This window comes from Diadema setosum, chromosome 5, assembly GCF_964275005.1.
Source record: "Diadema setosum chromosome 5, eeDiaSeto1, whole genome shotgun sequence".
Taxonomy (NCBI): Eukaryota; Metazoa; Echinodermata; class Echinoidea; order Diadematoida; family Diadematidae; genus Diadema; species Diadema setosum.
Window position 1 is genome coordinate 37047104 of NC_092689.1, and position 24905 is coordinate 37072008.

A 24905-nucleotide genomic window follows, 5' to 3' on the forward strand; every position below is an offset into this window, starting at 1 on the left:
TTGCAACCTTTATGCAACATGGTTCTTGATATATTTGGCAAAATACTTCCTCAAACATTTGCATACCATCTTATACTTAAAAAAAAAAATAATAAAAGCATATGAACACTTTAGAATGCTTGTTCTGTCCTACAAGGAAAATAAATCTTGCAACGCTGTCTGGCATTCTCTAAAGAAGACTCGAGTAATGACTTAAACCTTGACTGGGCGAGCAAAGTGCCATCTGCTCTGCTAAGGAATGCCAATTGTATCAACCTTGTAATTTCATTTGAATTCTTAAATGCTTCACATAATGAAATAAGTAAATCAATAAGAAAAGACATGCTAACCTGACATTTATGACAGTATTTGTCAATTTCATCATGTTTATGAATATCAAGAATTTGTGGAGTCGAGAGGCGAGCATTTTGGCATTCCATAAAATGACTGCACTTATGTATTAAAAGCAACCTCAAAATTAGCCTACTTTTTGAGCCAACACTTCCTTCACTGCACAGTCTCTACTCGTAATCCAGCTTCTAATGACCAATGTCCACACTTTCTCATCAGTCTGTCTGTAGCGTTACAAGTTTGCATGTTGTGCGGAGGGAGGAATTTGTTGTCTTCATACAGCATGGGTCTTGGAGCTATCAAATGATGGCAAAGCACTTCCAGGGACCATGGGGGAAAATGCCCCCTTGATTTGACTTGAATGACTATCCCCCTCCTTTGACAGGACAGTTTATACCAGTACTCATCTGCCTTGACAAGGGATAACTGTTATGGAGAGGTCTTGCCTGCCCAGCACCTGTCAATGGAGCATTTGTTCTGGGTCTTCTTGTCCTGCTTCTTATTTATCACGGGAATGTTTTGCATGCATATGTCCCACAGCAAATGCCACTGAGGTATATAATCTCAGGGTAAACATGGGCGGGTGGGGGGGGGGTTAATTATTTAAGGAAACACGATGGGCATAATAGTCTTAAAGAGAGTAATCTAATAATAATTGCACAAGGGACAAATATTTTGGGGATACCGGTAATTGTTGATTGACAAATTGCATTAGTAATAACTGTCCACTAATAAACTGTCTTGGCAATTATTATGCAGGGATGACTGTCCCATGGACAATCATCTAGGGATATGTGTCCAGGGATAAATGCACTGGTATATAAAAGCTAGGAGTAAAAGTTCTGGGGTAAATTTCTACGGGTGATTGTCTGAGGGTAATATTTCGGATAGTAGCTATTCTGGAGGAAAATGCCTTGGGAACTACAGGCCGGACACTTCCCCTGCACACATGACAAACTTCGAGTGGACAGACTATATATGCTTACTACACACCCACACTCATAAACACACGCACCCAGGCACGCACTCTCACTCACATACACACACCCATACACATACTGATAGCATCTAGTTCATTGCACTATATTGAGGGGGGCTATCAGTGTAGATCTTCAGTGCGCGCTCCTTTCGCGGGGAGTACGTCACCTTCTGTCCTGACTTGGATAACCTGAAATGCAAAGGAAACGAAGAACCCATTAATTTCTTGAGTGAGGATTCCCTCCCTATAAACAAACAAAAGAAATGCTTGTGAGCTGAGCGGATGTTAACACTACAGCAACATCATGCAATGTGTTAAACTACATGCACGCGTGTATGTACATGTGTACAGCATTCAGCCTAATCATTAAACTAATCTGCGAGACAAGTGAGCCACAAAGTGTTGATTCTGCACATCCATACGGCAATACAGTAGAGAATGAATAACTCTATTAATCAACAGAAAATTTTCATTTCTACTTTGAATTCCACTTTATTTATTTCTTATTTCTGCTATAGGCTCATCTGTGTCAGTGATATATAAACATCCAGTATTTGATTTCACGTATCCATCTCTAGTTTCTGTATTAAATATCAAAGATCTGACAAAAGTTAATAATACTCCTTGCCAGAAAAAAAAAAACCTTTTCTCACAAGATACATGCTAATAAAGTCTTCGTGGCTCTTCTCAACAAGCCTCTCACATATTGATCATGGACTCTTGTACCCAGTTTAGAGTTCCCCTGTCTAGGAGGACCTCTGGAGGACATGCTAGATGAAAATTTGCCATTTTTTATACAAACTCAGTGGGTGGTAAGAGAGACCCCGTTTAGAGTCCCCCTGTTCAACTAGAGAGAGGTCCGTATGCATTTCTGTGGAAACCAGTGGAAGGGCATTTTTTCCACCACAAACAGTGCTGGTCAGTGGAAGTATTCACACTAGTCTGGTTTTCAGACCGTCTTCTCACACTAATTTCCCTTATTAACACCTTCTTACAACAAAAGAAGTAGCAGATTTAGCTGATGGGCCTTAGCTTTTGGCAAAAGCGGTGACTTCGTGAAGGGCAGAGACGAAATCCGTGGAGGGCGCATTTGGTAAAAGGAGTACAGTTGGCAAAGGGTCTGAAAACCAGACTATGTTCACGCCGTGTTTGTGCCGAGACCGTTTAGAGTCCCCTCGTCTGGCGTGAACACAGCACAACCTCTAGAGGTTGTGCTAGACTTGTGCTAGGCTGTCTAGCACGACATTCACCCCAGACTCACACCGGACTCACTCCAGACTCGTGCTAGATGCTTTGTGCTGAGATCATTTAGAGTCCCCATCATCTGGCATGAACAAGGCACAACGTCTAGAGGTTGTGCCGTGTTTGGTGGGACTCTAAACGGGGTATTGAATACAGCCTCTGGACAATGTGACTACATGGTACCTTGTCTCAGGCCTGAATCATGAAAAGCCAAGAGAGAATACCCCTTCACATGAATACACAAGAGAAAGCATCTTCGGAAATTGTTTTACTTCTTTGTCTATTTCTACAACAGTCAAGAAGATATAATTGAAAATTGTTTTACTGCTTTGTCTATTTCTACAGTAGTCAACTCTAAATGATGTGGGTGAAGATAAAGTTTGGAATTGTACCAGTCACAGTGATGTATATACATGAAAACAAGTTTTCCAGTGATTACTGTACACTGATTATATTGTTTGTGTGGGTTTTTTCTTTTGCTTTTTGTCTCAATAGGAGAAGGTACTCATAAATTGTCACCAACCTGGCATTTTCCTTCTTTTGGATCTCTCTCTTCTCATCTTCCTGCAGCTCTTTGAGTTCTTCCCGATTGTCTCTGATATACAAACATACAGAACAGATATATTTTTGAAAGAGAAAGATAAAAATATGCATAAAAAAATAAATGTTTTAAAGGGAGAGATACAAACATACAGAACAGATTTATGTTTTAAAGGGAGAGATACAAACATACAGAATAGATATATGTTTTAAAGGAAGAGAGATAAACATACAGAATAGATACATGTTTTAAAAGGAGAGATACAAACATATGGAATAGATATATGTTTTACAGGGAGAGATACAAACATACAGAACAGATATATGTTTTAAAGGGAGAAATACAAACATACAGAACAGATTTATGTTTTAAAGGGAGAGATAAAAACATACAGAATAGATATATGTTTTACAGGGAGAGATACAAACATACAGAAGAGATAAATGTTTTAAAGGTATTAGCCCACATTTGTAAACCTGCAGCAATTGGTCTCATAGTTAGCATGGAGTTTGGGTATGATTGCAGTAACACCTGTGCAAAATTTCGTTCCAATTAGTCCATTACTTTCATAGAAATAAATGAAAATGCACCGTATGCATGCGTATAAAAACGCTCGCTAGCTCCGGTCCACACACGTACTACATGCATGCGATACATGTGTAAGTTAATGTGCGTAGCTAGCCCGCGCTCGTAATTTGATTTTGGGTCGGGTTGACCTGGTTTGAAAATTGATTTTAAAACAATGATTTTCTCTCTTTTATCGAATGGTATAGACAAAGAGCAACAGGTGAGGTATGTTACTGTTATAACTTGTACTTGAAGTCATATTGGACCTGTTTTATGCAGTTTTGATTTTCGTGGGTTTGCAAATGTGGGCTAGTACCTTTGAAGGGAGAGATACAAACATACAGAACAGATTTATGTTTTAAAGGGAGAGATACAAACATACAGAATAGATATATGTTTTAAAGGGAGAGATACAAACATACAGAGCAGATTTATGTTTTAAAGGGAGAAATACAAACATACAGAATAGATATATGTTTTACAGAGAGAGACACAAACCTACAGAATAGATATATGTTTTACAGGGAGAGATACAAACATACAGAACAGATTTATGTTTTAAAGGGAGAGATACAAACATATAGAAGAGATAAATGTTTTAAAGGGAGAGATACAAACATACAGAACAGATTTATGTTTTAAAGGGAGAGATACAAACATACAGAAGAGATAAATGTTTTAAAGGGAGAGATACAAACATACAGAACAGATATATGTTTTAAAGGGAGAGATACAAACATACAGGACAGATTTATGTTTTAAAGGGAGAGATACAAACATACAGAATAGATATATGTTTTAAAGGGAGAGATACAAACATACAGAACAGATTTATGTTTTAAAGAGAGAGATACAAACATATAGAAGAGATAAATGTTTTAAAGGGAGAGATACAAACATACAGAACAGATTTATGTTTTAAAGGGAGAGATACAAACATACAGAAGAGATAAATGTTTTAAAGGGAGAGATACAAACATACAGAACAGATATATGTTTTAAAGGGAGAGATACAAACATACAGGACAGATTTACGTTTTAAAGGGAGAGATACAAACATACAGAATAGATATATGTTTTAAAGGGAGAGATACAAACATACAGAACAGATATATGTTTTAAAGGGAGAGATACAAACATACAGAACAGACTTAAGTTTTAAAGGGAGAGATACAAACATACAGAATAGATATATGTTTTAAAGGGGTGGTAGAGTATTAGTTAAGGTGAGAATTCAGCTTTTTACTTTTTGTGAGATACTTAGTGAAACCACTGCATGAAATGTTTTAAAGCATACAATTCCAAGAGGGATTCTAAGTTTATTTGATGAAAACTGGTTTTGAAATGGCTTGGATATCACATCTCTGTAGACCATATAGCACAAAAGAGGGCTGAAAAAACACTTCACACCTCTAAATCTTGAGACACTAGCTGGGATTTATTTTTAAGTTCTCCACTCTTATTGCCACATATGCAGTCGAGCATAATTCAAGCTATTACAAACCCCTGAATACCCTTGGAACTTAATTTAAAAAAAAACAGGAAAAAATATAAATTCTTTGTAACAGATGTAAGAATTCTGTTTTTCCTTTAGTTTTGTTTTCTTTCTCTCATGGCCCAAGGACTGTTTCATCTGTGATTACCTGATGCAGCTCACCTCAAAAAAACAACAACAAACAAACAAACAAACAAACAAAACAAACAAACCCCCCCCCCCCCCCCCCCCACAAAAACTAGCATAATAAATGACAAAAGTAAATTGTGTAAAAGCTGGAGACAGCCACACTGGACACCCACCTGTAGTAGATGACAGTGCCATCATCAGTGATATAGAGTGGCCATGTGTTGAGAACGGTCACTCTCGGCTCCCACTCAAGCTCTGTGTTCATGTCCAACAGCGAGACCTCACAGGGGAAGGTCCCACGCCCCTTGGCAAACTCGATGTACTCTATGGGGATACCACTGATCTCACACAGCTGCAGCAAGAGAGTAGGGAGGGAGAGTTAAGAACATGCTGCTTCCTATCGGCCAGACGAGTATTCATGAATATTCTAATAATATTCCTGTATCACAATCACATATTTACCACGCATGTACCATGAGTATTTCTGCATGTTAAGTCATTGGCCGGGCTTACTCACTCATTTATTCAGTATGATTTTCAGATGAGCTTTACATCTAAAGAGGAAAGAAACAAGACATCTGGGCCCCATTCATAACACTTGTTATCAATAACAAATTACGTTGGTTGTTATAAGCTACTGAAATCCTTGCATCTGATTGGCTGAGAACAAATTTGTCATAGGGACCCTAAAGTGACATTTCAAGAAATCACGGCAAATTTGAACTCACCGCCGTCTTGAGTTCAATCACGCTGGCATTGTCGAGGACGACCTCCTCGAATGGATCTAGCTTCATCTCTGAAGGGCGCCACCTCCTGACGTACAGCGCCAGCTTTGACGACGACTGCACCTGTTCCGGTCCTGGAAGAATGAGAAGGATGTACCCTCGATAAGAGAGCAACACACTTTGCCCAAGTGATAGGATGCTACTAGCATGGTCTACCATTCTTGAAAGTTTCCTAGAAAGAGCTACATAAACCTATGACAACTTACATCTCATCAGGAATATCTACTGCACACAAAACCCTTGTACTGAAAAAAAAACAAAATCACAAAGTCATTATCATGTTTTCATTTTAGAGAAATAAAAACGTAGATCATACTGATCAGAACAATGACTCTATAATACCTTTGAGAACTCATCCTAATTATGACAGAGTGAGGCACATCTAAACTGTACACTTCAAAACAATCTTTTTTTTTTTTTTTTTTGTCTGCATTAATATGATTTCTAGTAAGAAACCAAGACCCTGAGATTGGACAATATTACAGCAGCAATGCTGCATGTTTTCACCTCTCAGAGCAAATGCCGAACAGCTTCTTGTGCATGAAAACAATGTCACAATTTGCCTCAGTAACCTGCTCAGAGTACAGGAAATGTGGCATGAGAATTACACAAGGAAAAAAATTCTGCGTGTCACATCTAAATACATTTTCCCCCTCATACTCACTGTCCAGCAGCTCAACGAAGACTTCCCAGTTGGGGAAGATGGCGATGTCCTCCTCGTAGATGCGATCGTTCTGGAAGATGGTGGCAGGGTTCTTCCACGACTTCTTGCGCAAGCGTAACCTTTACACGAAGAAAGTCACATGGGATGGCAGTGATGATGACATTTCATGAATGGTCAAGAGAGTTGGAGTTTTATTGACGGCTCTGGTGTGGTGATATCCACCCAGAGCACTGGGCCTGATCAACAATGGCGATCACAATGAAGTGGGAGTAAGTCTTACAGGGAATGGCACAAACAATTGGAGAACATTTGTTTTCAATGTGAAGGGGGGGGGGGAGGGAGTCTAGGAGCCCATCATACTGCTCTTTGTTGGAAAACACTGAGTCCAAGAGCAATCTTGAGATGGGACTCATGCAAAAATTCTTAGTTTCATTGTTCTCGTTCTCTTCATATGTAAGATCACTCTCTTCATATGTAAGATCAGGCCTCTGAAGTAAAAATGTGCCCCCTTTTTTGGTCACCTAGAGTGCGTATGTACATGTGGTAGTGCACACTCACAATTCAAAACGGTGACACAACATTTGATCTTGCGACAATTGCTCCGGTCTTATTTTTCTTCAAGGACTTAAAGTTCGGGTTAGGGTTGTGAAAGGGTTTTAGATTTAGTTTGATGTATGGATTAGGATAGGGACTAGGTTTATGTTTGTAGATAGAATTCATGTTTGGCTTAGGGTCGAGATATTTCATGGGAGCAATAGTCGCAAGAGCAAATGTGATGAAACCATTCAAAACTATGACGTAATGCCCTTAAAGAACATGTCTTCATTGTGACAGACCGAGATTAAAGGGACTTATGCAGCAGCCCATGATTGATAGATAGTTGGATTAAGAAAGAGAGAAAAAGTGACAGACAGAGAGACAAACAGAGAGGTGACATACCTATCAAGGGGGACATCAATGTTGAACTTCTTCTTGAGCTCTGGTAAGAGTTCTTGCTTGGACTCGAGGACGGTCATTCCTTTGGCAAACACCCAGTCAAACAGGTACCTGATGGGCTGAGAGGGGAAATGACACCTACTATCAGCAATTGGTTCATCCCTTTTAAACCCATTGAGGACTGGCTGATTTTGCTACAACATGCATTTCCCATAGACACCTGCTCGAGTATACTCGAGACTCGTCCTCAACAGGTTAAAGAAACCTCTAGGGGGAAGGGGAAGGAAGTAGATACCCTCAACATAGCTGATGCTTTCATACATTGTTCATGCAATGTTCCTTTGCCTTGTTGTACCGAGATAAAATCTTGCCAGGTAATCCATCTGTACAAAGTTTCCCTAAAACCATACCTGGAATGTTGCAGTGTACTTGCCACTGTGCTGCAACATAATGAGCCTATTTTTGTTTGAAACAATTGACGATGGAGAAGTCAATTGACTACCCTGCTACATTCGGAAATTGAAATTTTGAAAACATGGCCATCAAATGGTATTCTGCAGCTGTGTAATCATACGGTCCTTAGTGTCATTAAAACATCTACCACATTATGTCTTCACACTCAAGTAACACAGACTCACACACATTAGCACAACATGTGAAATTCTCAGTAAACTTGGCAAACTCATGAACTCTACCATACAGTTGGAATGCTCAAATCCAAATCTTCACAACACAAGGAGACACATGGATAAGCAATTACTTTTAGATTAATTTGAAAGTGTGAACTAACCTCATTGGAGTTGACCATGAGCTGGTAAATGTTGACTCTATACTCCCCTTTCCTCAGTGCCCTGCCCAGCTTGATCACGATGCGGGTATCGTCACTGTACGTCTGAAGGGTCTCGTTCAGACGGATACTCTCGTACTCCTGGTTGTTGGCGTATAATCTATACACCTGAAAAATGAAAAGGTGCAAAAATATATATGTTGTCACAAGTGAGGATCAACTGGGTGCACAAAAGTACAGTGGTATTTCATGCCTGTTTTATTTAGTAGGGTCAACACCCTTTGTGGCATCTTATAAGTGACATCCAATATAGTAATGATAATAACAATAGTAATAATAATATGGTCTCCTTTATCCAGGGTAACCTCTTCAGTGTGGCCACTGCTCTACCAGAGGGCCCTGTCTTTATTATTTTACCTGGCATTGTCGGGAACCCATTTATACATCCGGCTCGAGAGGGACAAGGGCCCTGATGAGATTCAATTCGGAACCTCTGATCGAAAGTCATGAGTCTTATCCACTATGCCACAGTGTGTCTACTACATCTTGAGCAAACCTCACAGGGGAGGGGGGATCCTAGATGAACACATACCAACAACACCACAAAAAATAGGTACCTCTCCCGCTTGCCCTGAGGGGCATTTGGGCAAGGATACCATACTCTTGACAGGTCAGTGACAAACAATCTCTCTTGCCCCACAGTGACATTTTGTTGCCCTGTGTAAGCGGGCAAGTGGGTTCGCAGCACATTACTGTACAAGTGGAAATTTTTGCAGTGCATCAGTTTTCGTGTATTGTGTGCTACTTTTGGCTAGCGCGAATTCTAAAACCCAAAAAAATATCTACACAATTTTCGCTCCATATTTTGGACTGATTGAAAACTGCGCAGTGCAAATTCAAGAACCTGCAAATATCTTTTTGAGCTGCTAAGCACGTAAAAGTAGTTGTGTGGAAATATGGACGCTTACAATACCTTGAAGTTGAGGGAAGTTGTGCCCACGTGTGGCTCCATGCACGTCTTGAAGAATCCCAGAGACATTCTCTTGTCCAGGTTTACCACCAAAACTATCATCAAAGGGAATACAATAGTATAGGTTGTGACTGAATCAAACCACTTTCAATATCTCAACACTCATTGTCCATCTATTAAGTTGTTTATACACTTTAATACAATGATCATTAGGCTACTTCACAAGCAGGTGGAAAATCCTTAGACAATCTACATTTCTTTTTTTTTTTTGCAAAATGATGACTTTTGTCTCAAAAACACAGCCCCAAAATCAAATTCAAATAATTAACATTGATGGAGTTTTCACTTCATACTTTCTGTAAATATTTCTCTGAATATGTCACGTAGATATCATGACCTACTGTATATATTAAAAAAGAAGAAAAACAATACAAAAACAAATTTCTACAAACGATAGAGCTTGTAAGAAATGAATCACGCTGCCATACAACACAGAAAGTAGCGAAATATCACAGTTGCACACCATCCTGCATCAGATATTAATCATCTTCAATGTATGGAACCAGGTCTGCCAACATTCCCACATCCAAATCAGGGAGATTCCACACAGCAATCAAGGAGATATCTGTGTGTTACATGCGTTTCAATGGGCGAAAATAATTCCCAAATCAGGGAGATCACAATATTCTCTTATTTAGACATGAACAGATTTTGACATTTTCAGGGAGACTCCTGCAGAATCAGGGAGACTTGGCAGCTCTGTGAAACCTGTCACTACTAGGTCTTTGGGCTGTTCTGAGTCTGAAAAAAAAAAAAAAGCATTTCTGAAGTAATTCACAAGTCTTTGACTTCACTTCAAGAAAGATCCATGTTAGTTCATGCCTGGTGAAGTTCCCAAAACTAACATACAGACAGAGTCCACTGCAGAGGACTAGAGAGCAATGTCCATTAATTGCCCTCCAAAAGTCTATCAGTCACGAACTTGTGCACGAAACTCATGCTCAGACAGAGCAGCAATAATGAAAAGTAATCATCGGTGGAATCTTTGTGTAGCTCTGACTGTCTGAGTGACCGCTAGTCATTCCAGTAAGTCATGAAATTCTCATTAAAAAACTGTAGAGATGTGCTATGTTTGTCTCACTGCTTTTACGGAAACACAAAAGGAAATGCTCTTTGATAAGAATTCGTAAACCCACTTGGAACAAACGTACATTCAGACTTGTAATCACATGTTAAAATGAAATGTGACAAGTTCTTTTGACATACGGAAAAATAAACACTTTGATTTACCAATTCATGCTATATTTCTTTCTCTTTTTTGAATTCTTTACAGATATAGGAATACAGACAAATTAAAATTTTATTCATTGCACAATGAAGTCAAGTAGAAGTGTGGAGTGTTCCTGCTGGACTTAGTAATCACCATGACATGGTATACATGGATATTAAATGGTCTAAGCAAACATACCTCTGCCCTCGTCTGACTCTGATAGTTCCAATGGTTTAAAGTACCAGTTCTTCTTTTTGCACTGATGTCTTGATGAGTCGCTGACCTCAGGATCAGAGTCTACTTGAGTCGGGTCTGTCCATCCTATAGGTGGTCCAGATGGTCCTATAAGTGGACCCGACTGTCCTAGAGGAGGTCCCGATGGTCCTATAGCGCCTTCTATATCTCCCCTGTCACAGGCCTGATCCACAGCATCGCGCCGCTTGTGGATGGCAGCCATGATCTGGGGGTTCAGGGGCCCCGGGATGGGGCTCATGGCCCGGGGCCGCAAGCTGCTGGAGTCGGGGACCTGAAGTTTACTGCACTCTGCACAGGAGGCCGACTCTGTGGCCTGTGACTGGGAGGCCACGGGTAATGTTAGGTGACTCTTGGCAATTTGTCTGGGACTGGTCAGGGTCTGCATCACAGGCACTCCCTCATCCTGGTCTCCCTGAAATTGCTCTGGTTGCGATTGCGGCGTCGACGATGACGACGATTCGCTCCTTACCAAGTCTGTGGAGTTCAGAGCATCCGCTAACGCTTCGGCGCTCAACGGATCGCTGGACTTTGCGGTCAATTGTTCCGAACTATCGCAGCGACCATCCGGTTCGCTTCGAACTTCCCCACCTATGTGTTCAAACTCACTGGCTTGTTCGTCAGTCAATCTTGCCTCATTGAGTGAGACTACACCACTGTCTGTTTCACTGCCCACAAGATTGACACCATTCTTCTCTAAGGGGTGATCATCACTTAGCGTGGAGGAGCTCCCCGTTGGACTTGGTGTGGGAATCTTATTTGGTGATAGACCACCAGTCTCCACTTGAAGATCTGAGAACTTCTCTGCTACAGAGTCAATCGAGGAACTTGTCTCCGAAACCTCATCTTTGGCACTGTCTTCTTCATCTTTAAAGTGGCAAAGAAATATGTAGGTTAACTTTTTGGCATTCACTTAAGAAACAAAACAAACAAACAGAAACCACAGTAGAGGTCTTCAGAGGTGGACCTCAACTCCCCCCTTCCCCCCCCCCCCAAAAAAAAACTTTCATGTCACTGAAAGTAAGACCATAAGCAGTGGCAAATCTAGGTGGGGGTGCATCAGGCGTGCACACCCCCCTTTATTTTTTGTTAACACAAAATAAATAAAAAGAAAAAAATGGGGTGCGTGCCCCCCCCCCCCCGCAATTTTGTAAAGGAGCCCCCCTTTACAGATTCCTGGATCCACGCCTGATAAGATTTGATTCCTGACAACACATTTCTGAATTTATGCCCTTGCACACGAATCTGTGCACTTACAACCCTGAAAATGAAAAATCTAAAGTCAAAAGCCCTGTTCGAAGGCAATACAAATTACAACACAAATAAGAACATGTTTATAACGTGAAATGTGACCTTCCTAAGTTCACCTCCAAATAGTCAAGGAAATTAAGTAACCGTTTGAGAGGCAGTACCTATCACACAATCTACACCAGCAAAAGAAAACAGCTGTACATCCAACGCAGTTATATCGTACTGTAAAAGTGGATATTTTGCAAGTAATTTTTCGCCCTCGGCCGGATAAGACTGATTTCGCTTGTTTTTAATTCCGGACATCAGGACATTAATTACTGGAACACATGGCATGCAAAAATATTCATGTGCTTTTATTTTCGCACTAGCGCGAAATGCCAAAAATTTCCACACCGCAAATATTTCCACTTTTACAGTACCGTACACAAAAATATTCATGTGCTTTTATTTTCGCACTTGCGCGAAATGCCAAAAATTTCCACATCGCAAATATTTCCACTTTTACAGTACCGTACACAAAACAAAATGAACTGCGATAGGAAGTGGTCCTTCCATACCAAACAAGGATATTAAAAGTCTCACCTGCAGCAGCTGGAGGGAGAGTGACCAGGAGTCTGATGGTGTTTGCGTGCCGGTCCAGGAGAGAGTGGAGACGGGAGTGAGGGAACTCCACCCCAGGGTCCTCCAAACCACTGGCCTCTACAAATACCTGCACAAGCAACCACATATGTAGCCAAGCATATTATTTCTTCTATCTTTCAAGGGAGCCCCGTGCGAGTCTGTTTTGGTGCTGTTGTTACTCTTATCATTTCTTTTTTTTCTGATGATATGTGTTCTATGCAGTATTTAGGCAGAGTAGAGTTTCGAGGGATTACTCTGTTTAAGTGGAAAGCCTGTTAAAGTCCTATATCATTAATGCCATTTCAGGTTTGCTCTACATGAACCTGTAAATGGTAGACTGGCCAAACGGATCCTTTGGGGGTGAAGAGAGTGAAATTCAAAGTGGAGACTTGATCCCTTTGATTAAGACAAGGTGACAGTGGGTGCACAATGTTCTCTTCACCAAGAGACACTGAAGAGGTACGATAAAGAATCAGATCCCATCACCTTTGCAGACATCAGCCTGTTAATGTGATCCTCATTCTTAATCAGGTGCTCTTCACTACATCATAGACACTCACAAAAATATGGCGCCAGTTATTGAAATCATTTGTACACAATATAATTCTAATACGTCTTTCCCCCACTTTTTCATTGCTATATCTCAATTCACTTTCCGTACACATTCCATCCCAGCTGAGTTACTGCACACCAAGAGTAAGTGAAAAACAAAACAAACACAAATCAGATTTGATGTATTAATACAGCTGTCTGCTTTCTTTACATTGCATGCAATACATACATCTATTAAAAGGGGAAAAGACTTTATACAGACTTGATGACTAACCTTATTGCATTTACTGAACCCTTCTGACTTGAGATTCTTGCTGGGAATGGAAAGGAGACGGAGCTCGTTGTAGTACTTCTCCAACACTAGCCGCATCCTCTCTGCCGGCAGTCCGGTAATCTGGGATGAGGGAGGAGGGAACAAAGAATGTGACGTAGGAAAGATACCCACTTTTGTTGCTGTTGTTTATTTCCTTTGTATCACTTTGTTTTGACTCTAAAGCCACACATAGAACTTGGCATCTACAGACTGGCTCGTAACACTAGTCATCACAAATAACCTTATACACAACACTATAACAAAGGAGTAACATTAAATCTTTCTCATATACTGTATACGCCATATATTTCATGAGTCTAAATTTTCGCGAATCAGGAATTCCAGACGATTTCGTGAGTGGTTAAATTCGCGATCGTGAAGTCCTGTACTGAACGGAGAAGTGTACATGCGTACGTCACATTCACATCAGGATCAGAGTCAATATTTTCGCGTGTCTTTAATTTCGCAAGTAGCGCCTGACTCGCGAAATTTGTGAAAATAAAAACCTCGCAAAATATTCGGCGTATACAGTACATGACAAGTTCAACGCTGAATTATAGCAAATTGAAAACATGAAGAGGAAAAGAAAGGATATGCCAGGGTTGTGGTTCTGGGCCTCTATGTACAGTATGTGTAATAGTTGAGCAATTTTGTGTTCCAATCCCATTGATTCCTGCCAAATTTAGTTTAATTCCGATCGTGCACTTTACAGGGATGTGAACGTGTCAATTTTCATGACTGAAAGCCATCCCAACTCTTTACCATGCAAAAGACCAGGTAGAGTTGATCTTCATTCGCTACCCGCCGCGGTACATTATAAAAACATGAAAAGCGCCCACCAGCGAATGCGAGCATGAATGCGTAGGTCTACACTCGTCTGTAACAGTCAAATCCTGTTGAGATTCTCATGCTGTGTATGAACTTCCATAATGATCATCGATAAACTGTATACGCTTTGTTGCGGGGATTCTCAAATACATCCGAGCCAGGCCTGCCTCCCCTCTCCATGATACGCCCACGCTACCGGGTCTCCAGTTGATACCACATCAGACCACCACTACCATTGTCAAGAAGAACTTTATATTCTTTATCTCTAAAATAGCTTTAAATATGGTATGACTGGGCTGCACTTTTCCTGCACCTGAAAAAGATGTTTGATATGAAGTGTTGTGTGCCTTAGAAGCTCCTGGGCTGTCATGGAAACCACCTATACCACGAGAATAAATTTGCAACCATCAAGTCTGAAAAACAAATTCCTGCCAAGTTTGGTTGTAATCTCATGTTTGGCTTTTCAATAAGATACCAAAAATGAGTAGGATTTGTGCATGTTTTTCTTTGTGTGTGTGTTTTTTTTAAGGTACATTTGACAACTGAGAGTGGAAAGTGAGTTGCAAGTGCACATACTTCTCAAAACTTGTTCAAACAATTACCCCCTACCTCTTCGATCTGTTGCTGCAAGTCTCGGACAGTAGTCTGGTGGTATGTCCTTGTTGTTATTGGGTTGCGTATCTCGGCATTCCTCAAATCCACCACAAACAACTTGATTGTCACTCCTGTTAAATGGAAAATGCAAAAGATTGCAAAAGTTACAGAGTGGAAAAAATTGAAAAAAATCAACAATCTTTCATTTTTTTGTGTGCAAATAAAAAGGCCTCCTAACGATGAAAAACAACAAATAAACAAAAGTAAGGCCATTAAATTACCCTACCTAGTTTTGTTTTGTTTGTTTTTTTCATAAGTAAGTGCTGAATTCAGATAAGTAATTTGTCATTCTTGGTTTAATGCGTGCTGATTACTCTTACTTGAACTTAGCAAAAAAAGACCAGGAGCAAATGATTCATTGATAGCATTTTTTTTTTTAGGTATACTATAAAGGTTGGGTTTTCGGGACATGCATAACTGAAGTTGTCAACATTCAAAGTGTATAATCATTAGAATTTCCCACATCATTAAAAAACAGCTAAGTCTGAATCAGATTATGTTTGTTTGTTCATGTCCATCTGAGAAGATGGCTGGATATCCAATATTCAGCTATGCTACTTCCACTTGACCACTTCACCGGGTTAAACACCCTGTTCTTTGCGATGAATGAATGAAGCGGGATCTTTTACATGCATGAGTTGTGACTCTCTCACACACGGGACCTCCATTTTATGTCCTATGCAAGGGACAGAGTGTTCTGCCTCTTGCTAGAGGGGACGGTACGATTACACACAACATTGCTCAGTCCAGACTCGGGTTCAAACCTGGGTCCTTAGGATCGTGAGGCAGAAGCGCTACCGACTGAGCCAACTCACCGCCCTATTAAGTCTAATAATGAATTAACCATCATAGCACACAGATAACAGTGACCCCCTTCACAAGAATCCTGCTCACCTCCTGGCTTGTACACCTGAAACTGCTGCTCGGCTGACCTCGTCTCCATTAAGAGGTCAAACATGTACGACCCCTTGACCCCTCCTAGCAGCTGACCCATGGGCGTGTCTTCCTCCCCCTCGTACGATCTCTCCAGCGACTCGTGGAACTCATCGTACTTGACCAGTCGGCATTGGGACACCGGCACAGCGTCCTGAAAGCCGAGTAACTGCATGGAGTGCACAAAAGAACACAACTCGTTCACATCAATAGGTTATAAACATCAGTCATAGAAGTTCACCTCTGTGTATAATCCAACTGGAAATAGAGAGATGTGGTGGCTAGTGTGTTAAAAACGAGCAAAATAATTTGTGCTCTTTCGTGAACACATTGAGAAAAGATTCCCGAGACTAAAATAAATCATTGGGTATTCCCATTTCAGATGACTGTTATGAAGTCAGGGTATGCTGCACTTGAGGCTAAGAAGAGAAGCAGTCAGCAGAAACACACTTTGTGGTTGCGTATATATACTTTCTAGATTCCAAGATGCTCATTTGGGGTACAGCATATTTTGAACTTAAGAGCCTTGCCCATCCAAATAATGGGCTTGGTATGAGGAGGAAACCAATGTTGCAGAATAAGAGCTGATCAGCAACCGGCAATATCTCACGATTCAACAATCACGTTCAGGAAATTTTGTCTACATGTATAAGTACCTCTCAGGGAGCACAGCAAGAAAGAGTACTGTAAAACGAGGAATGTTCGTGAGCATTTTAATTTCGTGAATTTCGCGAGCGGCAAGAGTTGCAAAATTAAAATGCACACGAAAGTTCTTGTCTAGACTATATACATTGAATGCCAGTGGCAATTCATGAAAATTTCATGCTGCAAAAAAGGCTGTCGAGTCCAATTCGTGAAAATTTCATGCCGCCAAAATATCATGTTTGACAGTATAGCAGACAAGAGCCCCTTATTGACAGCTTGTTACACACCTGGACTACTTACGTACTGTATAACGCTGTTATTTTTGCAAGGGTTTCATTTTCGCGAATGGCGCAAATTACTGTTGGACTGTGAATTTAACAACACACGAAAATGTCTTCACGTGCTAGGGTAATAGTGCAGTTACGATAGCCTTGGTGTCAATTCGCGAAAACAACATCTCGTGAAAATGTCTCTGGCCTCCTCAGTTGTGAAAATATCTGTATGCAAAAACAACAGCTTATACAGTATGTCAGTGTTGACAGTCCAGTGCCCACTGAACTTGGGTGGCCCCTAAGAACAGGTTTAAATCATAACACATATAGGACTATAAAGATAATATTACTCTTGTATGACTACAGGAAGATAATGGATTACACATCTCCTGGTACATCATGATCCCAAAACAAACAGTCTACAGTTACAAACCACAACAGTGTAAATTCTGAACATATCTACACGTTCTATGTGCAATCTGAAAAAGATGTTCTCTATATTGTGTTGGCACTAATGGTGGAAATCTGACTACCAAGCATACATCTAGAATTTTTAGACAAAACAAATGATATCTTTACAGAAAGTTCAGCCAAACTGACCTTGTGGGCCTGCTGAGTGGCCTCGGTCAAAGTCCGGTCCTTGTGGACCTCCAGCCTGGTGTCAATCAGTTTGCCAGTCAGTGGGTGGAAGCCAAAGAGCTTGATCTGCAGAGATCATAACAGTGGGACAAGACAAGGAGAGGAAGAAGATGGAGATAAGGTGAGATTGAGCTTGAGTGATACACAGACGACTGAAACAGACCATGAACACAAACTTAGGGAGAACACTGGGTTCTCGTAAACGTCCACGTGTTATAGAAAACTTACTGATGCTGGAGAAAGTTACATCAAACTCTGACCATAATATCGCATGCCATGGAGGCAACTGTATCTTTAATACATTTCATGTAACTGATGCAACAACCATCCACTGACATAAAGAGAAGCCACACTGTACACAGTATTCAGCACCATCTCTTTTGCTTGTTAAAAGAAAAAAAAATGTATTTATTCATAAATCGAGCTACTGGACCCAATATCTTGGCACTGGCTTTAATACTCCATGGGCAAATGACAGATATATCTTCTTGCAAGACAGCACAACCTGTTTATACCTCATTATTCACTGAGGAGCACATGTTACAGATTAAAAGAGAGAGAGAGAGAGGGAGAGAGGGCACAGAATTTCACAGCAAAGTACTTAAAGACCACCATAACAAAGTTTAATATCTTTTCAGAGTTTCCATCACTTGAATGTCTATAATACGATAATTGCTCATGGGGAACAACTGTGAGATAATTACTCCCTCCCGATGACTTTACACAGAAGCATATTCCACTCGAGGCCATTCTATATCATTGGCAAATACAATCGCAGTAAATGTAAACCCGTTGGGGATGAGCTGATTTTGTTCTAACACGCATTTCCCACAGACACCTATTGAAGTATACTTGGGAGTAGTCTTCAATGGGTTAATTTGGCCGGCATGGGTCCCGACACCCTTTCTGCCTCCCACAGCATGCCCCATCCATCCATCCACCCATCCATCCATCCACCGATCCATCCATCCACCCATCCATCCATCCATCCACCCATCCATCCATCCATCCATCCATCCATCCCCCTTCCATCCACCCATCCATCCATCCATCCATCCCCCTTCCATCCATCCATCCATCCACCCACCCACTCATCCATCCATCCATCCACCCATCAATCCACCCATCATTCCATCCATCTATCCATCCATCTATCCATCCATCCATCTATCCATCCATCCACCCATCCATCCATCTACCAATACATCCACCCATCCATCTACCCATCCATCCATCTATCCATCCATCCATGCACCCATCTATCCACCCATCCATACACCCATCCACCCACCCACCCATCCACCCATCCACCCATCCATCCATCCATCCATCCATCCATCCATGCATCAATCCATCATCCATCTATCCATCCATCCATCCACTCATCCATCCATCCACCCACCCATACATCCACTGATCCATCCATCCATCCATCCACCCATTCATCCCCCTTCCATCCATCCCCCATCCATCCATCCATCCATCCATCCATCCATCATCCAACCATCCATCCATCATCCATCCATCCATCCATCCATCCATCATTCCATCCATCCCCATCCAACCATCCATCCATCATTCCATCCATCCCCATCCATCCATCCACCCACTCATCCACCCATCCATCCATCCATCCACCCATAATTCCATCCATCTATCCATCCATCTGTCCATCCATCCATCCATCATCCATCCATCCATCAATCCATCATCCATCTGTCCATCCATCAATCCACCCATCCATCCATCCACCAATCCATCCATCCATCCACCCACTCATCCACCCATCCTCACCTTACAGGTGTTCCTCTCAATCTCCCGTTGCCTCTTCTCCTCCTCCTCCTCCTGGTGGAGTCCCTGGGAGAGGTTGAGGATGTGGGCCGGGAAGTTGTCTGTTTTTATGAAGTCTGGGGTCAAACAGCATTTTGGAGAATGTTAAATCACGGTTCTGTGACTACCAAGCACAAATCTGACATCTCTCACAAATCAAAGTCTGGTGTTTGTAAAGGTGATATCCTGCACCAATTATAATGAAACATACACTGAGCTCACACTGTCTGTAGGTAAGTTGTAGTGCCATGTTTTGATATTTACATCAAGGTAAATTTTGACTTTTAAGGCAGCGTGCCTTAAAATTCAAACTGGCATTCAGTAAATGAAGGGTTATGATGGGCAGAATTGGGCAAGATGGTAGTGTCAGAATATGTTACAAGTACGTATTCACATATAAAAGTACCTATGCAAGTTCATTTCAACTTATGTTCCACTTAGCTTTACTGCTTTGACTGTGGCATCCTTATAACGTAGGGTAAAAACTCAGAGCAAATTTTACAAAAAATTCTGAAGTATTTGCTATCCTCGAAGCCATCTGCCTACAGACTGACAAGATGCTCTTGTCAGGGTACTTTCCCTCACTGTCAATTAAGCAACTTTTCATTCCTTTAATTTCTTGACACTCACTTGCATTTCGCCTGGGATCTATCTGTCTGTACATCAGCATGTAGGCATTGGTTGAGCTGGTGTAGGAGCTGGAGTAATAGCCCCGGAAGTGGGTCGGCTCCCCACCATACGTCTTCCTGATGTCATCGTATGTGATTCTCGACACGTGCTGATCGTTGAAGCAGTACCACTGGTCATCAGTGAAGGATCTAGTGAGATTTGACATACAGAGTGGGTTGATGGCCAAAACACCTTGCACTCTACTTAAATGGTCCAGTCCAAAGCTACCCTCAAATAATATGTGAAACTACTGTAATACAGTTGAGAATTTGTGGATGTAACTCTAAATCAAATGGCATGTATAAAGTGTGTTTTCAGCAGTTTTTCTACAACCCATTTTTGGGGGAGAATAGAATAGGGAAATTGTTGTTTTTGCTACTATATGTTTTTTTTTTTCCGTATGAGGGGACTGCATTCTACAAGCTCTGCTTTTTAGCAGTCCCCTCCATTTCCAGCAATATTGCTTATGCATTTACCACAGTGATATAATAGTTATTTTTTTTTTGTATCTCTGTTGATAATTTACCTGTATCTTTTTACAATGTTATTTCTGTTCATCGCATTGTGGTACTGATTTTCTGACATCTGTGTATATGAATGTTTCATTGTACTTCCAATTATTTTGTTTGTTGGAAATGAAATAAATCAACTTGAACTTGAACTTGAATGATCAGGTATGTCTTAGAGTCCCCTTTTCATTCCTTGAAATCCTTCACACACTCTCACTTTCAAGTCTAATAACTTTTGAAAGGATAACTCTACTGCTTTGAAAGTTGGCCTCAATCATGGGCAGAACATGTTAATAGAACATGTACAAATTCACTTTAATCTGATAATCTCTTCATTGTTGTGGCTCCGGTGGTTTACATTCTGTGCTTTGTCCCTTTCATTGCACAGCTAGCATGGCTTCGTAAAGATTAAACGCTTGAACAGACCCTGTACTTCAGAGCCTCTTTTCTCAACTCACACTCTTCTAGAGTGTGTCCTTTCTTTCTAGTATTTAGATATTTAGGACAGTCCATTTGAATTGAGTTACACATCATTTTAAAGCTTAGAGTCTGCTCTTTAAGAATCTGACCCCAACTAAAAATCCATGTATGGCGACTTTTTGTTGGTTTTATGATGCAGGGTCACATATAAAGTTTTCTTTAATATGCTACAATTTTTTCTCAGAAAAAAAAGTTTCCTGTATTTTCCAGGTGCTGCAGAGAAAACAGAAATGGATTCATCATGCTAGAATTAAAGCTATAAAATGTACTTCAAATGCAGTCATTTTCATGATATATTTACAAGTACTGGTGGGCAAGAGTGAGTGACCTTTGGTACTCCCTTGCACACCCCACAAATGATTACCAGATGAGAGCTCAGAAATCTTTGCTCACACGAGCGGAGTCCTTACTTGATGTATGCATAGTAATGTCCGCCCGAGGCCGTCCCAGAATGCACCATGATGGAGAAGAGCTGGTACCTGTAGGGACCACCCCTGGTCGCCTTTTCCTGGTCGTTGCGGTGGTTGGTCATGGTGGTGGAGGCGTGCTCCATGTCGATCCCCTCGTCGAGGGCGTCCTCCAGCGAGTTCTCCTGGCTCTGGCTGCTGGGGCTGCCATCTTCATTCTCCGCTCCGCTGTCGGATTGAGTCTCACCTTCCTCCTGGGTCTTAGGAGACATTCCATGATACCCATTGGCCCGAATTTACGAAGGTGGTACAAATGAAACCATGGTTTAAACCATGGACAGAAACCATGGAGCGCCAAGTGTCGCATGAAATGATTATTTTGTAAGGAAATGACAACAGCTTGTAATAAATGAACATTTCGTTAACAAAATGGTCATTTTGTCAACGAACTGACCAATTTCGTAACAAAATATTCCGTGCGACACTTGGCAGTCCACGGTTTTTGTCCATGGTTTAAACCATGGTTTCATTTGTACCACCTTCGTGAATTTGGGCCTTCATGTTTACACTATTTTTAGCAGTATTAAGAATACTAGTGGTAGTAGTTGGAGAACCAGTACCAGTATATTGTAGCAGTTGTCATTGCAACAGTTGTACTTGTAGGAGTAGTGGCAGCAGCACAGCCACTTCAACTTCAAGTACTACTTCTACCACTAGTTCCGATATGATTTACTAGCACTTATTATAATCAATGACAATGGTAGCAATGACATACATACATCATGGTAACTGCTACAAATAACACCATTGCTGCTTCCACTTTAACTACTCCCATAAATGCCATCTTACAATTGCACTGACACTATCTGGTATCATTATACAATCATGTATGCTGTAATAAAAAAGTAGCTAATTTTCTTCTCATATTTACATTATCATCATTGTTATCACCATTACATATTGTATGCTCTTGCCGATATAACAGTGACATAAAAATGGTACATATTTACATCTTCTTCAACCTTCTTTTAATCAAGCGGTGAACGAAGAATATATGAAACATAATCATAACAATTCTCCCATACCTATTTGCCATGTTACGATCCATTTCAGTATTTTCCATATATATAATACTTACACCTTCTTCAATTTGTATTTCAATAAAAATAATCAAAAAACAATAAAAAAAAAAAAATTTGCAAGAAATTTGGCTGATAGGGTCCACAACTACAGCTTACCTGCTTTACTTCCTTAGTGGTTTCTTCTTGAGCTGTCTCAGATTCTATGAAGGAATTCAAATCCAGGATCTCGGGGAAAGTCATTCTGTAGGCAAAAACAGACACATTATTTTTATATTTCGCAATGTAAAAGAAAATACTATTTGTTCATGACTTTCTTTATCATTTTACATGCTTAATCAACTGTATTAAGTATATCTCACAAACAAAACATATGAAGAGATTAAATGCAAATAAAAATAAATGCCATTTTCAAATTCTTTTAAAGTTCACCATCAAATGGAAAGAAAATTAGAATCTTTTTGATGATACCATACTTGTTACATAACAAGAAATATTTTTGAAGATATCATGAAAATGATCATGCATATTTCAATTATTTTCTTTGTTTTTCAGCAGCTTTAATGGCAAATATCGCAAAGTGATAAAAATGGATATACTTCTTTTTGCTTTCTCACTCTTCATATATTTGTACCAGGCATACACACCATTTCTGTCTTGGTAATACATCTTTCAAGGAAAGTTATACTCTTCATGTCAAGAGTGGTGTATTTCACACGAAACATCAACAAGAAGAACCCAAACAAATAGCAAGAGAAGCCTTCACAAGATACTGTATAATTGTTTACATTTCTTGTAAAACATTCTTTGTAAAACTTTATCAGGTGGGAACAGGAAAGAGAAGGACAGGGATAATGAACAAATGAATTGAAAGTTCATGACTGGGAAAGTTGTGCTGCCAAAGACAAAGGCAAATCCCACATCAGCCGTGTATTGTGAGAATTCTAACACAGAGGTGAATTCACTTTACACATGAACTACAATTCTTCAAGAAAGAACAACACACAATCACATTAGTGATACCCGCAGACCGGTTTACAGCCATACACAATATCTAGGGGCATGTTCGAACGCCCTCCTAATGTAAACTGAACCGTTCTGTACCCGCGCCAGAGGAGCCCTCAAACGCTCCTAAAATGTACCGTACCAAACTGTACCGAGCCAAAAGTGGACCACTTCCCAAAGTGCTTCAAAAGCATACGAAAACCGCACCAGAAGTTTGCATGTACAGAATACGCATAACACGTACATACGCCATAATGCAAAGAGTTCATTCTATATGTTTGGGACATCTGCAAGAAGTTTAAGCATGACAGGTGAATGACCCTGTTGCTACAAAATGTGTGACCCCCTCTAAAAATAACTCATGAGGTGTGCTTTTGCCACAGAGCGCTCAAACGCTCCAAATCTGGCACAGTACTGTACGTTTCACTTTGGTTCGCTTTTGAGCATTCGAACACATCCATAGTGGAGAAATTGTATGATAATCTCATGGCATCTGGACTACACCACATGCACTCAAAAGAAAAAAGTGAAAGGAGATCAAGGGGACTGCTATGATTTCTCCTTGCTACGTAACTGGTAGTTCCATCTCAAATTTTACTTGTGATTATCTTATAGTTAACAGAACCTCCTATTCATTGGGAGGGCTAGCTAGCTGGCACAAGACGACGAGCCTTCCTTACTTGTCGTTGAGCTTGATGCGGTGCATGGTGTTGTAGTCAAAGTCAAATCGCTTGAGCTGGAGGGTGAGGAGGTAAGGGAACTGCTGGAACTTGAGTCCCTTGTGGGCGTCGCATTTCATGTTGCATTTCTCACAGAAGTACTGGTTGCTCTCGTTTAGAATTTCTGGTTCCACAAAGGCCTGGAGAGCTTCATCCTGGGCATGGAAAATAAAATCCATGAAAGAAATCCATCAGCAGCACAACTCAATATAATCAGGGGAAGCACAAACACACACAGACACAGACAGACTGACAAACACACAGACACACAAACGCATACAAAGAAACTTTGCAGACTTCAAGCCAACTGAGGACGTGCTGATATTGCTATACTAACACCAAATTTCCTTATTCACCTGCTCGGGTACACTCTTGACTGGTCTTTAACAGGATAAGGTAAATCCTCGATATTGATGAGATCAACGACATTTTGACCAGAAAGAGAAAGGCATGCTACAGTAAATACAGCATTCACACTTTCCTGTACTGTGTAGCACCACCGCCACATATTCTGAGCAAGTGGCTTAAATGGCGGAGTTATACATCCTATGG

At 40.7% G+C, this 24905-nt stretch overlaps 1 protein-coding gene across 1 annotated transcript in view; it reads right to left on the reverse strand.

Moving 5' to 3' along the window:
• Positions 1–925: 925 nt before the first annotated feature.
• The window catches only part of LOC140229342 (ubiquitin carboxyl-terminal hydrolase 47-like), a 45135-nt gene continuing 21155 nt past the window's right edge, over positions 926–24905 (reverse strand). The window contains exons 9-27 of the mRNA XM_072309625.1: positions 24315–24508; positions 22789–22873; positions 21554–21810; positions 20116–20303; positions 19450–19562; positions 17617–17721; positions 16061–16268; positions 15122–15237; positions 13646–13765; positions 12781–12907; positions 10894–11814; positions 9429–9520; positions 8459–8623; positions 7672–7787; positions 6733–6851; positions 6012–6142; positions 5457–5635; positions 3075–3146; positions 926–1498 (exon numbers count right to left, since the gene is read on the reverse strand). Of these exons, the coding sequence (XP_072165726.1) occupies positions 1399–1498; positions 3075–3146; positions 5457–5635; positions 6012–6142; positions 6733–6851; positions 7672–7787; positions 8459–8623; positions 9429–9520; positions 10894–11814; positions 12781–12907; positions 13646–13765; positions 15122–15237; positions 16061–16268; positions 17617–17721; positions 19450–19562; positions 20116–20303; positions 21554–21810; positions 22789–22873; positions 24315–24508 (3408 nt within the window). The 3' untranslated portion in view covers positions 926–1398. The remainder of the gene's footprint in view (positions 1499–3074; positions 3147–5456; positions 5636–6011; positions 6143–6732; positions 6852–7671; positions 7788–8458; positions 8624–9428; positions 9521–10893; positions 11815–12780; positions 12908–13645; positions 13766–15121; positions 15238–16060; positions 16269–17616; positions 17722–19449; positions 19563–20115; positions 20304–21553; positions 21811–22788; positions 22874–24314; positions 24509–24905) is intronic.